This window comes from Biomphalaria glabrata, chromosome 1 (assembly GCF_947242115.1).
Source record: "Biomphalaria glabrata chromosome 1, xgBioGlab47.1, whole genome shotgun sequence".
Lineage (NCBI taxonomy): Eukaryota > Metazoa > Mollusca > Gastropoda > Planorbidae > Biomphalaria > Biomphalaria glabrata.
In genome coordinates, this window is record NC_074711.1 from 56,645,580 (window position 1) to 56,663,280 (window position 17,701).

The window sequence follows — 17,701 nt, forward strand, 5'->3', positions numbered from 1 at the left end:
TTGACGGGGTACCCTTGCTTTGTCTAAAAGAAATACCATATTTAGTCAAGACTTTGTTCTTGTAGTAGTTTCCTTGACTTGTCGCCATGAAAGAATGACATATATGAAATGTTTTGGACCTAACAAGGAAAGCTGTAGGTTTTTCTTCAAAATAATGTTTATTTTTTTCTATATAATTTTTGTAAAATATCTGTTGACTTCTCCCTGCCTATCTAAATAGTAGGACAAGAGAACTTCTTTCCTAAAGTAATTATTGTGCTGGAGGACAGATATTTTCTGTATTTTGATGCTGGCATAACCTTTGTAAAGAACATTTTTTACGGAGAAAGTCGCTGAATACTATTTAGGTAGCATCCGTAAAAAAGAATCAATAAAACAAATAATTATTAATAAACAAATATTAATATCAAAATTTGTTTCAAAATGCTTAATCTTCATTGGGGCAAATTATCACAACTGTGACAAATTACCCCAACCTGTGTGACAACTTGCCCCACAACAGTTGTCAGAACATTTATTCTTATAACATTTTATTGGGTCGAGCTTTAAGAAAAAAAAAACTAATTTCAATGTGTAACTAATACATAGAGACATGAAACAATGTAATGTTGGACAATCATTTCACAGTATAAGTGTTTTACAACAAAATTAAGCAAAAATAAAATTCCACTTTCATAACAGTCAAAGCAATTATTTCTGATAACTGTATCACTTGTGAATGTATCAACTTCACTTTATAACTATTTGTATATGTTTCCGTAAACATCTCAAATGTAGTTTCGCATTTCTGATAGCGCATCAAAGTATACCGATATAGTGTTAGTGACAACTTACCCCTGTGACATTTCGACCCATCTTCCCTACTTATCTTTCAAAAATAAGTTGCAGTCAGTGTGGTCAAAATACCTATTTGTTAGGAAAGCTCCATGGAGGATCAAACAAAAGGCTTATAAACAGATATGTTCCATTTTTATTGTACTACTGACTATCACACCCCACCTTTTTTTTTTTCTTTTTTTTTTATTAAAATTTTTGTTTTCTTAATTTTGTTTCTCTGACTCCAGGTATATTAAGTAACTATTAGAGAGAAACAGATAAAAATGTAAATCTTAATATTCAATGTGTACAAATACAAAAAATTAGAGAGCTAAAACCTAGTAACATAGTTGTTTCAATGTGTGGACTACATAAATCAATATTCCGTATATTGGAATATAGGTTACTGTTGTATACTAAGTATTCATTTTGCTGAAGAGATCTGAAGTAGATCAACTTATCATATGTCATAGATTACAGACGTGCCTTCAAAAGAGAAAATAATTCGCCTACGTCCTACGCGTATCCACGGGTAAATCCAGAGCTGAATGCAAGACATCATTTGAAGAAGTTTCATTTTCAAGGGCATTTCTAGCAGAGACCAAATATTGGAATTGTAATGGATTGGCAGAGCTGTCAAACCAAACATTGCTGTAATTGATTGTGCTTTGAGCTGTCAGACCAAACATTGCTGTAATTGATTGTGCTTTGAGCTGTCAGACCAAACATTGCTGTAATTGATTGTGCTTTGAGCTGTCAGACCAAACATTGCTGTAATTGATTGTGCTTTGAGCTGTCAGACCAAACATTGCTGTAATGGATTGTGCTTTGAGCTGTCAGACCAAACATTGCAGTAATTGATTGTGCTTTGAGCTGTCAGACCAAACGTTGCTGTAATTGATTGTGCTTTGAGCTGTCAGACCAAACATTGCTGTAATTGATTGTGCTTTGAGTTGTCAGACCAAACGTTGCTGTAATTGATTGTGCTTTGAGCTGTCAGACCAAACATTATTGCGAACAATGGAATCGCTATTGTTTGGATACTTGAGCTCTGTCTTGTGAGAGTCCTGTCAATATCAGCTAAATGAAAATAAAATTTAAAGTTTATTTGCTTCCAACAAGCATCTGTCTCTTTTCAGAGTTTATCATTTCTAGTACATGTTAATGATATTAGTTGATATAGTTGACTCTTGACTCTCAACTCGGCAAGGGACATTTGAGGGCTACAAAGATTGTTGTGGTCACTGACTCAAAATCTGTACTACAGGCTTTGCAAAGCCCTGGACCATGGCCCCCAATATCGACACTGTCATCATGGCCTCACACAACATAAAGCAGCGCTATGGAACCCCTGTAATAATGCAGTGGGTACCGAGTCACATAGGTGTGACTGGCAACACTATTGCAGACTCCTTGGCCCACCAGGGAGGGCAAATTCCACCAACTGAGCAGGCTGTAAGTTTTCATCATGCCCTGGCTATAATTTAAAAAAACAGAAATGGAAAAGTGGTTTGAGTGCTTGGACAAGTCCCAAAAAGCCCGTGGAGTCTGGGAGGAATTGGAGGAAGTCCAGGCCTATGCAAGCTATTATAGCACAGTGCAGGACAGGCCACTGTCCTGTTGGCTCATATTTCTTACGGATATGGCCAAATTTCGATTCACCGTGCCCCCGCTGCGGGGAAGAAGAGGAAATCGTGCCTCATATTCTGTTTGACTGTCCCAGACTTGCTGATCTCCGCCTCGACAGGTCTGGGAAACTAAAAATTCTAGACTTATATGTGACATATACGCACTACGCAAGACAGCAGGGTTTCTGTCCAGGGCTTTTGCAAGAGAGGATATAAGCCTCTCAAGTCCTCACTCAAATGGACTTTGATGATGATGATGATGAATAATATTAGTTTTTAAACTTAAATAGCATAGGGGCCTATTAAATAACAAATTTAACATTGAATATTAAGACAGTAAAAAAATGAATTAACCATATTACATTGTTCCACTGTCGGATCTAGGGGACAGCGATAGGGTCAATCCCACACACCCTATCCCAACTCGACCGCATTTCGGGATTAATAATATAAGAGCCCTCCAAACAATAGGCTTAATAATAATAGTCACCTCCGCAATCAAAATACCAGGAATCTTCTTTGCACTGGTACAAACGTGCAACTTGCGTGTTCACATGCAATTAATAATTACATCAACGAAATTCAAATAAAATTAAAGTTTCTGTTTCCAACACGCATCTGTCACTGATTCAGAGTTCATTATTTCTAGTGCATGTTTATGATAGTGGTTTGTTTGGTGATATGCCCTGATAGCCAACCAGGCCGGACAGGACACTGTGTTGACAGACTCTTGCAAGACAGAGCTCAAATGCCCAATCCATTACAATTTCATTGTTTGGTCTCTGCTAGAAATGCACATGAAAATGAAACTTCTTCAAACGCTGTCTTGCCTTTAGCTCGGGGTTTAGCAAAACATGGTTATCTGTTGTCGGTCATTCAACATGTCTTTGATGACTGATGGTCTCCGTAAATAATATAGACAAAAAGAAATACGAATAGGATTTCCATGGACTATATTATAGCAACCTTTTTGTATGTAGGGCCGCTTAAAGATTTGTTTTTGGTATGAGGAGTCGCATATATATATGTGGGTGGGTGTGTTTTGTATGTGAGTTTGTGATTATGCTCTAAATGTTCAGTCTCCAAATTTTCAAGACCCTTAGCCCTGATAAATCTGAGCACTGTGACAATTGGGTCAATAACATGCTTGATATTCAATGCAGCTTTGCACAAACTTTCATGATGGATGGAGAGAAAGAAGATTGTTATTTAACTTTATCATTCATCAACTTCAACAAAACCTTTTGTTTTTCCCAGTCAAATCATGGACCCCATCTTGTTCCATGCCAACCCAACTCTATCAACACAGTTCTTGATAGCATTAATAGCATTGAGTAAATCCTGGCCAGATGTTGTATCTTTAAGTAATTCAATACTAAGTAACTATTCCGTGAGATGAAACTTGGTATCTATTTTCCGGATGAATATCACTAATTGTGCTGTGTCCTGTACGTCAGTAATTTCGTCCAATGCCAGCGAGTTACTTAAAAAATGTTTGCTTGTATTGTGAAGTTGGCGCATCCAATGATCAGTTCTCCATGACAGAGTAATGCTATCAAATTTCTTTTTCTGTTCAGGACACATACTTTGGCTGCGACTGACAAGCATTCTCTAATAAAATCACCATTTAAAAAGGGATTGTCCAATCTTGTGGCACAGTGCCAAGCTAGCTTCTTTTACATCTTCTTGGGATGTTGATCGTTTGGTGAAAACAGTTTGCTGCTTCATCCATTAAGTAACTCAAGTGCTTTTTATTTATCTTCCTTCATTTGTGAGATTGCTTCCGAAATCAAGTTGGTGCGTTACTTTAATTTAAAAACACTGCTTTATTTATAGTGATATCTCTGGATGCACCTTTTTTTTTAATCACATTTGTGTATGCTCCCATGTGTCGGAGCCAAAAGTTCTGATTGATATTGTAGAGCGGATACTATCAGGTCCAAATGCCATTTTTTTCCTAGAAAAATTAGTTACTTTAACATTGTTATACTCAACACCTAGGATAGCATACAGTACGATAGGGCGCTGTGGTTCTGACTGACCCGGGTATGCTATTCTGCCTCAACGTGGCAGCCGGGTGGAAACGATTACTTGAGTATCAATCAATAGCAAAACAAAACTCCTGTGGGAATGTCCAAGGGAATGCGAGAGCTTTCCCATTGCTCGGTGCGGAATTGAAAGAGAGCTTCCACGTCCCTGTCGATAATCCATGCGCCGCTCCTCAAGGGACCATACACTAATGGCGAGTCCTGGAGGGGTTCCTGGTGTACTCGGCCTTCGGCCATGTATTCTAGTCCATTCGTGTGGATATATCGGAAATACCAATGTTTTACATAGGCATTGACTTGGACCTCTTCCAGACAGAACGGTTTGTTCAAGCAGGCTTACACGCATAGAGTTCGAAGAGCCTTCGGCTCAACTCTTTTGACAATCAAACGGTTTTGACGGAATGTCTATGATATCCACTTCACCGGGGACAAATTTTAGTTAGTCACAAATGTCGGCAGTTCGTTTCCTTTCTTTTTTTTTTTATAGTTCATGATCATTTACACTGTTTGTTGTTGCTTTTTTTACATCAGTAGAAATTGCATTACCAAAAACATACAAAACAACAGTAAATTTCGAGTTCTCACGACGATTACGGTTAACATTGTTCAGAAATTGTTCAGACTTTGTAGATTTAATCATGATTTAATCATTTATCTTTCTGAAGTAATTTGAATTCAAAGTATTTGAATAGACCTAGACTTTCATTACTTCATTGATCTAGTTTCATTAGCAGCATTTCCTTGTGGCTGCTTCCTGTGCATATGCGTAATAAGTGAAGGGTAAAAAGGGAGGGGGGGGCACGACGCCCCGGGCGACACACGTTTAGAGGCGAAAAAAAAAAAAAATTATTGTAGATATTTTAGTTTGGCAATACATTCTAAGATTATTTGTATTATATTATTAAATACTTTTTGTTACTTTATATTTCTGGGCGATGTTCATGGGAAATGGTGGGGAGGGGGGCGCCAATAAAGTTTCCTGCGTACGTTTTGCTCATTACACCTCTGGTGGTCATGTGTGACTGCACTTTTGATTACAACTAATGAGTTCAACTCTCTCCGAGAGAGAGAGAATATCTTTTGTATATCATTTGAGAAACTATATACTACCTTTAAGAAATCTAAATTTAGTTATATTTTCTGTCTTGCCTCCCTTTGTCTTTTCAATGTTTGTGTTTTAATTTAATCATCTTCAGTCTCTTAAATAGCGTCGTGGCCTCGTATCACTCGTAGTGGGGCTTTAAAGGTTTGCACTACTAAATGTCTACGCACTTTCAGATCAGCAGCTATCCTTAGCAGGAAATGGAGAAGCCGGTCCAGTGTTTTACTTTGTCCATCCAGCTTTACTTTGACAGTGAGTCGTGGCTAACAATTTGACCAAACGAGTCCAGCTTTACTTTGACAGTGGGCCGTGGCTAACAATTTGACCAAACGAGTCCAGCTTTACTTTGACAGTGAGCCGTGGCAAACAATTTGACCAAACGAGTCCAGCTTTACTTTGACAGTGGGCCGTGGCTAACAATTTGACCAAACGAGTCCAGCTTTACTTTGACAGTGAGCCGTGGCTAACAATTTGACCAAACGAGTCCAGCTTTACTTTGACAGTGAGCCGTGGCTAACAATTTGACCAAACGAGTCCAGCTTTACTTTGACAGTGAGCCGTGGCTAACAATTTGACCAAACGAGTCCAGCTTTACTTTGACAGTGAGCCGTGGCTAACAATTTGACCAAACGAGTCCAGCTTTACTTTGACAGTGATCCGTGGCTAACAATTTGACCAAACGAGTCTAGCTTTACTTTGACAGTGAGCCGTGGCTAACAATTTGACCAAACGAGTCCAGCTTTCGTATTTGTTGAGTAGTCCCCCCACCCTTTTTATCAGTTTTAGCATTAAGTTTTATAGGCATCTTTGACTCTCAGTGAATGCAAGAATCGACTACAAGGTGGTCACACTTTGTCACTAGGGCATCTTCAACAAAGAAATGTTCTTCTACCTCAGTCAATTGATCACTTCATGTGTCTCTCGGGGAGCACAGCGCTTCGTAGACTCGACGTTTTCAGTTGTGCCACGTGACTCCCTCAAAAGTTAGGGTTTACTTCAGTGCATGTGTCACAGTCTCAGTTACCAAAATGTAAATGCACGATTGTAGACTTAAGTCTGTTTCAGCAGACAATTATAAAGTTTATTTGACAACAATAATAATAATACTGCACTCCTTGTTAATGATACAAGTCAAGAACAATCCTATCCGCAAAACAGCGGTATCAAATATATCTAATACGTTAAACTCTCCTGAGTAGATTACAAATCACGTCCGCATCTCAGCGGGTAACACTGTACAGAATAATACAGATTAACTACTAGAAATACATATCTCAAAAAGACCAATTGGCATCAACTGCCCAAAAGATACTTTTTAACTCAGAGTTACAACTCGTCTAAAACGCTACTACTAAAATCATATTTGACTGCCTCCTTTAGAGGATAACACTTGACTGAACTCAAAGTCAACTTTATTCATTCTACTTCCTGTTTTCTACATCAGGAATTCCACGTGTCTTTTAACCTCTTAACATGACGTGAACATTAAATCAGGCAATGTCAACTGAGACTGTGACAGAATGACATAAAGGTTTGGAACTCGTCCCCATTGAAATGTGCCAAAATGATTCCCCACATTAAGACCTATCTGTTCAAATATTTCTAGAGCAATTTAAAATTTCGACTATCGTATTTATATCGGCATGTAATCATAGCGTAGCCAGCAGAATTTAAGTCACTGATTAACATGCATGATTAGATTGACACATGAAATGCGTAGGACATAATTATTTTCTCTTTTAAATTATCCTCTGTAATTTATAAGATAAGAATACGTTTCATTTTTTGTTTATTAAAATGTTAAGAGCTTGCTTTCTTTAGCATCACAAGAAATGCAAAAACTGAAAGGAAATACAAAAACTATAACCAGCATTTGTGAAGAGAACAAAACACAATTAGAATGTTGATCATTTTATTCTATTATGGCATGTGATAGATCTGGAATGATGGCAAAACAAAATCATTGCATGGGGAAAAAAAAAGAAAACAAAAAGATCAATGAGTAAATAAATCAATATCACAACCTTCCAATGCTAACCAATGATGTACAGACTACATACAAAACTCAATCAAACTATTGTTGCAATATTTACAACAGCCAGACTCAGTGCAGATTGTTATTAGCAATAAAATGAGCTTTCCTAATCACCAGTGTAAGAAAAAAAAATTATGAAAAGAAATTGAAAAAAAAAAAAAGAACAAAAACACACCCAATAAAAAAAACTCTTGAATAGATTGTAGAACCTGAGACTTCTCACATTCATGTTCAAATAAATGGCTCTATTGTATCAATTTAGTTTGATAAGTTAAAGCTGTAAAATACATGCAGGTTATTTCCTCAAGTATGCAGCCACTATAAAACCAATTCCAACATTGAAGTATATGTATTTAAAGAAAATAAACATTCTAATGTCATACACTAAGGGCTGTTTTAAACATCAGTAAGATATCATTGTTATGGATTGTATCAGGGTATCTGTTTGTGTTTCATTGGGATACAATGATTTCTGTCTTCTTGTATTTGTTCATCAAATAATTACAAAACTTCTAATGGTAAAACTTTAGAATCTAAATCAGTCTGCATTGGTTTTCAATTTCTAACCTGAATATCTTAGAATGTATTGTACATATCACATGGCATGTTTTTCATGCTACAAATCTCCAGTGGCAAACAGTTTAATCTGAAGTCATTCTATTTTCAACTAGTCAAAATGACCAGCACTTTAACAGTTACAGAATGTTCAAAGCAGACTAAAAATCATAGATGACAATATAAGACTGAGGTCTCCAAGAGTTCATCAACATGGGACTGTGTCCAAGGCATGTCACTGGTCAAACACAGAAAGGAATAAATAAAAAATTGAATGTATACATTACAATTTGCATTCAAACGATATGAAATAATACTTTTGACTTCAACTGAGGCTAAATAGAATAAAATACAAAACAAAACCTGTTTCAACAATTGCACTTTTTGAAGTAAAATAAAATAACACAAAAAAAAAAAAAAAAGCAAGTGACAAAGTTTTCAATGTAATCAATTCCTACTTTATAAAGCTGATGGTGGTCTACATAATACCTATCTAGTCTTCACCCCATCAACAGTTGTGTATGCCAATCGGAGGAATTGTACAAAAAATTTTTAAAATCATATTTACATTAAAAAAAAATTAGAATAATGTGCTGATTAACTTCTACAGCTGTAGTCATAGATTCAAGCTGTGATAACTATAACAAAACTTTTTTTTCAAAGAATATTGCAACATTATTTTGTATAACCTAAGATATTTTGAATTATCTTCTTTACTATTTTTCTTGAGTAATACTAGTTCTAAAAGATTTAAAGAAACAGGGATAACAATGTGACATGTTAAAAACTTAAAAGTAGACAAAAGGTATCACAACAAACAAGTTTACTTACAACAAAAAAAAATATATATCTCTAATGACTTAGTAAGAAACTGCAACAAATAAGGAGACCAGTTTACAGCTACTTATAGAGAGAAAATTAAATATACTTTTATAAATAAATAGAAAGGTAGCCCCTTTCAGATCTATGGGGGCAAATAATGTAAATCTTTTTCTTTAGATGCCGGCTTATGAGGGTGTCTTGTGTTCAGGACAACAACCACACATACTTGCCCAATGTATATCAGGTACAATTAGAGTTGGGTGAACTCAGCACCTGTAGAAATCAAGAAATTCAAAATCCCCTTCTTCACAAGGATTTGAACTTGAGACTCCCTGGTTTGGAAACCAACAGCTTTATCACTCAGCTACCACACCCCGCTACTTATATATACAAACACACACACAAATCACCAAAGGACCAATTAGAATCTAAAATGCATAAAATGTTTTTGGAGTTTTTCAGAATAAAGATTGTTAGATTTCAAACTCAATCATTTTACAGCAGAATAACAAATGTTACCTCAAATTCCATTTCATTGCTTTAACATTACATTAGATAGTTTGGGCAATCTTAAACAACCCAACATATAGATGCAAATGTATTCATTAAAATAATATAACTCAACAATAAAAACAATGCTCAGCCAACAAATTTCATCAGATCTGACAAAATGTCACAGCTGGGTCTTCATAGCCACATGAACTACTGCCATCTTCATTAACCTTTGTGCTTTTAAACAATGCCTAATACAATTATTATCAATATTATAATGTACATCAGTAATCACTAGCCATAAATATCAAAGAGCAGAAAATCTACACCCTATATAACATTGCACATCCCAGAATCATATTGCAATCAAAGAAAGTCAAGCAAAAAGGAAATAATGTTGGTTAGGTACAAAGGGGTCAAAGTTCCCCAACCACTACAAATGAAGACTACTACCCTATGTACAATGTTCATAAATATGGATTTAGAAAAAAAAGTAAATCAAATGTATTCTCAAAGAAGTCCAGTGTATGGCTTGTCTGTCCAGCCATCTTAAGCATATTTAAGGTCAACAAAACAAACAACAACAAAACAAACAACATTGATGATGGTCCCACAAGTAAAATACATGCATATATAAATATGTATAAGGACAGAGCAATGACAACGTATATACTGTAACATCACACCATCAATATGTGAATAGCTCCAATGACATGGGATTGCATTATAGGATATGTTCCCAAAAATCTTGCATCAACATTGTGAAACCAATGATCACAAGATAGAGAAATATTGACTAAATGTTTGTGAAGAATGCAATCCTTTCTCAATTAGGAAAACTTGAGTACCCAAAGAATAACCAAAGAATAAACACAACTTTTTTTTTGTCATTCAAAGCTGATCTAAGTCTTGACATCTTTTAAAAACAGTGTAGTTTCTCTAACATTTTTTTTTCATTCATCTTATCGGATTTCATATAGGATTCATTAATAATTAAATGAAGGGTTCTTGGGGTGTTAAAAGCTAATGTTAATGCTAAAACAGTTTTAAAATGAGTAAAACTCTAATATCAAGTAAAATATTTTAGTCACTGCTATGCCTGCACTAGCTGTGAATGTTTTTGAATCTCTTGCAAACTGAGCTGAAGTCTCCTGTTTTCCTGGGATAGTCTAGCGATTTCTTCTCCAAGTGTATCTAAATTTTCCTGTAAACCAATAAAGCAGAAACATTGAACTATGCTTTACCAATAACTAACAGTTTTTAGCATTATTAAATGGTCATGAGTATTTATCTTCCATCAATAATGAAATATTTGTTAACAACTTAGCTATAAGTTTAGTTTTTGTATTTTAACAGTTAAAAGTAAATTGAACTCAAAGGGTACTCATTACAAAGAATTAACTCAAATAATCACATAATAATACAGGCTGGGTAAGCAAATATCAGCATAACAGACCTCAGTATGTTAAACATCTTGAACTCATTATGTCAAACACCCTAAGATCAGTATGTCACACACCTTGAGATCTGTTCAAACACATGAGCTCAAAATGTCAAACACCCTGAGATCAGTATGTCAAAAACCCTGAGATCAGTATGTCTAACACCTTGAGCTCAGTATGTCAAATACCCTGAGGTTAGTATGTCAAAACACCCTGAGATCAGTATGTCAAACACCTTGAGATCTGTCAGACACCTTGAGCTCAAAATGTCAAACATCCTGATATCAGTATGTCAATCACCTTGAGCTCAAAATGTCAAATACCTTGAGCTCAAAATGTCAAATACCCTGAGGTTAGTATGTCAAACACCTTACCTCGGGAAGTCAAACACCTTGAGCTCAGTAGTTTTTGCTTCATTATTTCTTACTTAATATGATGGAGAAAAAATATTTTCCAACCTTAAGTGTGATGTTTTTCAGCAGGGTATCTTCAAGAACCGCTTGCAGCTTCCTGTTGATCTGAAGAGAAAGGTCTAAGGTCATGGTGCCATCTTGTTGATGTACTGAATACACAGAAGCCATGATGCCCCCTTTTCGTGCCAGTAATGACTGTCGTGGGCAAAGAAATATTCAGTAAATTTGAATAAATATAATAAATATTGTAATTTTATTTTTGGTATACAATTATTATTAGAACAGTTTTAAGTTCACATTTACTTCTGCAATAAAAAAAATATTTTTCATGCTGGATTTCTTTTCATAGGTGTCTTGTGAGAGAAATGAGGAAGTGAGTTGATGGTGAAAATGCTAGATATATTGTAACAACAAAAAATAATTTCATATTGCGAAATGAAATGTCACCACTGGTTCTGTGCCATGATGTACAGAGAGTGATGCAACAAAGAAAATAGCTTGGGCTCTGACCCCATTAGGCCACTTTGGGGTCTTATTTTTAGTTCAATTCTGTGTGTGACAGTCAGCAGTGCATTCTAGTCTGTTCCTTACGTCTTCTCTAATGAGATGTAATTAAAGTAAAGTATTCCTTTCAGACCCTGTGGTCATGTTTCTATGGCCTAGGGTTAACTGGGTGCCATGTGGTCATCTTTGCTTTTCCCAATTGTCAGGTAACATTAGAAGTGGGTGGACTCAGGGGCATCCCAAGAATCTTGAAATTCCAAATCTTCAAAGTGATTTTAATTAGATATCCCTTTGCTCAGAAGTCAAGCACTATAGCACTCAGCCCCCAACAATGACATGTAAGTGTTTAGGACAACACCTAAGCAACTATACAACTACAAAATGTGCATCAACTAGAACTAATCAGTTCTTTAGTTCTGACTATTTAATATTGCAAGTCAAGTAACATGGGAGATCAACAGTGAAAAAAGTGATAGGGAATTATTTTTTTATTGAGAGGGGTTCTCTCTCCCCCCCCCCCCCACATACACACACATGCACACACACAATACTTATAAAAAAAAATGTTTCTAAATGATCTTAAAGTTCTGGATTGGTGTTTAAAAAAAATAAAATATACTAAAATTAGTTCAATACATGTCCCTGTTGAGCATAAAATTGTACCAACAAGAAACATTACAGTTGTCCTAATCTTAATTTACAAATTGACAAAATAATAGAGTAAAATTGTGTTTCTATACATCTCTAGGAATATTAATTTGTTGAGAATCTGAATATGACATCAACAGCTAATTTGTTGCATATTTTTGAGGGGGTGGAGGTGGCTACAAATGATGTCATATTAGCAATGCACTGCTATAGAATGTCTTTGCCTTACCACATGTGGCAGTTGTTGGCTTTACAATTTGTACTGATCAATAAGAGTACAAATGATCAGAGTAGCAAGCAATGCAATGATAATATGAGTTTAAAAAAAATATGGAAAAAAAAAAAGAAAAAAAAAAAGACAATTAACAGAATATTATACGATTAAAAAAAATTGTAGTAAAAAGCGATTGAAATAAAAATCATAATAAAATTTAAACAAACAAAAAAAAAAAGCATGCTAATGTGAAAAATTGTTACATGTTTAATGAAACTATGACAAAAAAATTATCATTATTTCATAGTAGAATTTCAAAATACTTCTTTCTTAGTATACTATAACCCATTATTGCTTAAAGTGCTATTATATTAAAATGTGACAGTAATAGTAAAGTCAGGTTAAGTACGTATCACAAAGACAGATAAGTTGTTTGTTCATTATTAGTTTGGCATAAATAGCAGATGTGGTTAAAAATATTTTTTTGGTGTTGTGTCTCAAAAGTCAGGTTAAGTACGTATCACAAAGACAGATAAGTTGTTTGTTCATTATTAGTTTGGCATAAATAGCAGATGTGGTTAAAAATATTTTGTTGGTGTTGTGTCTCAAAAGCCGAATTAGCATATCTTTACCAGACATTGTTGGGTGTCATGTGGCTGCCTTTACTTTTCACAACTAATGTCAAGTAGCCATTAGAGTTGTGTGTCGTGTGGCTGCCCTTACTTTTCCCAACTAATGTCAGGTACCTCTTCAAGTTGAGTGTCATGTGCCTGAATTTACTTTCCCCAACTAATGTCAGGTATTCTATTCAAGTTGGGTGGACTTAGGGGCAACATAGTGAATCTTCCTTGATAATTAGTGTTGATCAAAAAATGGCCAGTTAATGTTCAGAGACAAAAATAAGTTCTCAATGATAAGTGTGTGATAACCTTAATTTCTAAGTCAACCGTATGTTAATTTTAATTTCTAAGGCAACTGTGTGATAATTTATAAACATTTGATCTCTTTTTTCAAGTATACAAAAACATTGCTTGTAAATCTACCTAACACCTAACAGGATTATACATTTGAAATGGAATGAAAAAAAAAGCTGGACATGCTTAGGTTCAACATTTCTTCATTAGCAAGGAACATTCAACTGTATAGAGTATTTCACTATTATCATGTCCACATGCAAGTTCTCATTTAAACTGAATGAATACAAATCAAATGGTAATGATTCACTTTCTTTTGATGCAACAAAAAAAAAGACACTTTTTTAGAAAAGCAATTTTAGGTGTTTACTTATTTCAAGCTTGTCAGAAGAAAAAAAACAGGGTAGGGAAAACAATGTGTGTTTTAATATGAAATATCTGAATAAGTTATGTATCATAACATTCAAAGAATACCAGGTATACATTCTTAGAATAATATCTGTAGCACACTCAAATTTGGTAATACAAATGAACAGCAGATGAAACAAAAGAGAAGCCACAATGTGCTACAGACGTACCTGTATTTCCTTTTGAACTTCCATCTAGCAGTCAGCAGTTGGAGAGAAATGCAAGCATTAGTTTAACACCAATTCACAACACAAAACTTAACAACATCAAAAGCTATGTTTATTTTTAAAAATGTCTGATGAATATTTTGTCTATATTTGTAAGGAAGATTAGCGCAAAGATTGCACAAATAAAATTACTTATTGAAATCATCAGTAGGAGATCAATATCACGCCAAAAGAGATCCAAGATATATATTTGAAGATTCAAATTGAATGAATGTATTAAATACTAATGAGAATTAAAGGAAAAATAAAATATTGAAGTGTAGTTGTAAATTTCTGCATAAATATTAATCTATCTTATATTTGTAAAAACATTTTTTTTCTATACAAAGAAACCTATGTCAAAACACACTTTTTTTCTATCTGTATTAGATTTTAATCATTTAATATAAAATTATGCCAAGAAGTTTTTGTTTTCACAATTTGTCGTTGTTGTATGAATGTCAATAATTGGTTAGGAATGTTCATAAAATATTTAGGTATGAAATAAATATGTGTAGCATAGGAAAAATAAATATTACTGTGTGCTCATAATATATATGCACATAAAACTTGCAAAGAACTAATTAGACAAGTGATGTAAAAGTTAAATTATGAAGATAATATAGTTCAACCAATAAGATACAGGTATATAAATAGCATTTTTTTCAAACCCAAAAAATAATATACATTATTTTAATTTATCACTTCTCTATGAATTGACATAATAAAACATTTTTTAATTAGCACAGTAAGTATGTCACTGGCCAGTCTTAATGTTTACTTATGCTTGAAACAGGACATCACCAGCAGCGGAACAAAATATAAAAATTGATGGCAAGCAGATAAATTGAAGGCAAGAAGTTTACCACCAGAGGCAAAAAAAATAAATATATAAAATACCTAATTGCAAATGTCCTTATTGTAACTATTGGTCAAAGGTCCATCAACCCCTCAAAAATACATGCAACAAATTTTCATATGTTGGGGAAAAGTAGGATACAGTAAAATCTAATTACATCAAAATTATGTTAAAACCCTATGGAACAAGGGTAAATGTTTGAAGTGTCAGTCAAACCTTATATAAGTACAGTTTGATATAATAAGATTTTACTGTAAAAAAAAAAAAAAAAAAAAGACATGATCATGATGAACATGAACAATCTTGTCATGAAAACTAATGAGCTGGAGAAGAAAAATGAATAGAAAAGAACAAAATGTCCCAATAGAAGCACAGTCCAGCCCTAAACAAAAATACCTTATAGATAGCATTCACTTGGGCCTGCAATACAATGTATTTGTATGTACTACTGATTTATAAAGGGGGAGGGGGGTCATCCATAACATGTTCTAAACTTTATTTTTTGTATGTAAAAAAACAAACAATTGGGTCACAGATAGAGACACATTTAATGAGGAAGTTGAACTAATAGAAATACATTCTTCTATTTCATTTTAGTTAACATGAAAATTGTATTTCTTCAAACTCTAGTTTCAGCATTAACTTCACAAAAGCTTGAACATTTAAATTCAGTCATTATTTATCTAATAAATTATTGTAAGATGAATAATATATTTTAGTCAAACTATTTAAATAAGTATACAACTATAAGGATGTTAACATTTGAAGTACAGCAAACAATTTTCCCACAAAAAAAGAAAACGTGTTAATATTAGTAACGTTATCTGTATATACAAATATGTACAAATTTTTATAAAAAAATATGTTCAAAACCTGACATTAAAACATCAAAATTATTCAACCATCTTGAATGAAGCTATACATCTAAAAGTAATATCTATTTTACCTTATTAGAATCCATCTCTTCAGATGACAGTGTCCCAGCTTCCTCTCTTAAAATATATGTTTGTATGATCCTGACAATTAAACAAGAAAATTAAAAAAACAGAAAACACTTTTTAACAACAAAGCTTATATTAAGTGTAATATATCAATTGAGACCCAATCATGTAATTAATTTGTCAGTGATGGAAACACACTTTTAACAAAATTTAAGGAAATTTTGTAAACCCCCCCCCCCTTTTTTTTTGGAACTGGCCTGTCGTGGAGACTTAAAAAAAGATGTTGCTGAATTTTTGTTTAATTATGTAGAATCATTTTATTTAATATTTTCTTTAATTAATGTAGTATTACATAATAATTACACTGTATAAACTTTACTGCACACATGCACACAGAATACACACAAGGCACTATTGTTTGTACATAAAGATGAGAGAAGAAAACTTTTTGCAGATGCTTTATAGCTGGGTCCAGGCAGTCTGAGCATTCTATAATAGATAACTGCTTTGCTGGTATTGTAACAACTTCTCCCTCAAACAACTATAAAGAATTAATGTGTTAGAAAATCAAAACATGCTTGAGTTTTGGAAATACTTCTAAAGTATGAGCTACACTTCTGTTTGTTTCACTGATTATTAAATTTTGTACATGAGATCCACCAAAAATGCTTTGAAAAGCAATTGAGAGAAAGCTGCTGAATCTCTGCTGAGTTCTTAAGCAAGACAAGCAAAAATAATCAGATGAGGAGCAATGCTTAGAAGAAGAGAATGTTTAGCAATAAAACTGCAAACTGCTTCCTTATGTGACTCTATTTCATGCAGATCCAAGTTCTGTAAAAGAAGTGGATCTCTACCACACTGGGCTTTTAAAGCATTAAAAAGTAATGGTTAAGTAATGATTAGTTTGCTCAGTAACTCACTATACTTATATTCATGCAAAGTAGGCCTACATCTATATAATCTATATAAAAGGCAGGTAGTTCTACTAGATCTAGATCTTATAACTCTTATAATAAATATATATGTCTAAATCTAATACCATTTGGACTCATGGAAGTCAGCAGGCAAGATTCAAATTAGAAAAATTTAGTAGGCCATCATAGCAACAGAGCAAAAATTAATAGCGCATAGCGGCCTGGCATCATGATACTCTGATACTTTTCTGAACTTAAGAAAAGCTGGCAAGCAGCCATTGAAGTCTAGACACTCTAGACCTAGATCAAAAGTATTCAAATTGAAGAAACTAGATATCTTATCTAGAATATATCTATCTAGACTGATTCAGACCACTCTAGTCAAGACCGAGATCTAGACTTATAAGACAATATGCCGAATACGGTAACACAACATTTTTTTAAAAATAGAACTTTAACTGTGTCAAAAAACCTGATGTGCGCATGTTAAAAAAAAATCAAAAATATTATTTCGCATTCTTCCGAAAATGGAAAAATAATAAAATCTGATTTTTTTTTCCATTTAAAAAAAAATTGGAAAAATAATTCGGATTTCTTTTTCCAAAAAAAATGTTGGGAAAATTTTTGATTTTTTTGCTACAAAATCGGATCAGAAGAAATTTTCAGAATTCCGAAAATTTTCGGAAAATTCCCATCACTGATTTGTAAAAGACCTAGACTAACAATAATAAACATATGTG

General features: G+C 33.9%; 1 protein-coding gene across 8 annotated transcripts in view; it reads right to left on the reverse strand.

Moving 5' to 3' along the window:
* Positions 1-7,489: 7,489 nt before the first annotated feature.
* The window catches only part of LOC106052283 (coiled-coil domain-containing protein 186-like), a 33,448-nt gene continuing 23,236 nt past the window's right edge, over positions 7,490-17,701 (reverse strand). For 5 of the 8 annotated variants that reach the window (XM_013207610.2, XM_013207608.2, XM_056003657.1 and 2 more), the window contains exons 17-21: positions 16,053-16,122; positions 15,503-15,526; positions 14,212-14,235; positions 11,399-11,548; positions 7,490-10,702 (exon numbers count right to left, since the gene is read on the reverse strand). In XM_013207610.2, coding sequence (XP_013063064.2) covers positions 10,592-10,702; positions 11,399-11,548; positions 14,212-14,235; positions 15,503-15,526; positions 16,053-16,122 — 379 coding nt within the window. In that variant the 3' untranslated portion in view covers positions 7,490-10,591. The remainder of the gene's footprint in view (positions 10,703-11,398; positions 11,549-14,211; positions 14,236-15,502; positions 15,527-16,052; positions 16,123-17,701) is intronic. The other 3 variants (XM_056003681.1, XM_056003689.1, XM_056003697.1) reach the window with 3 other exon arrangements.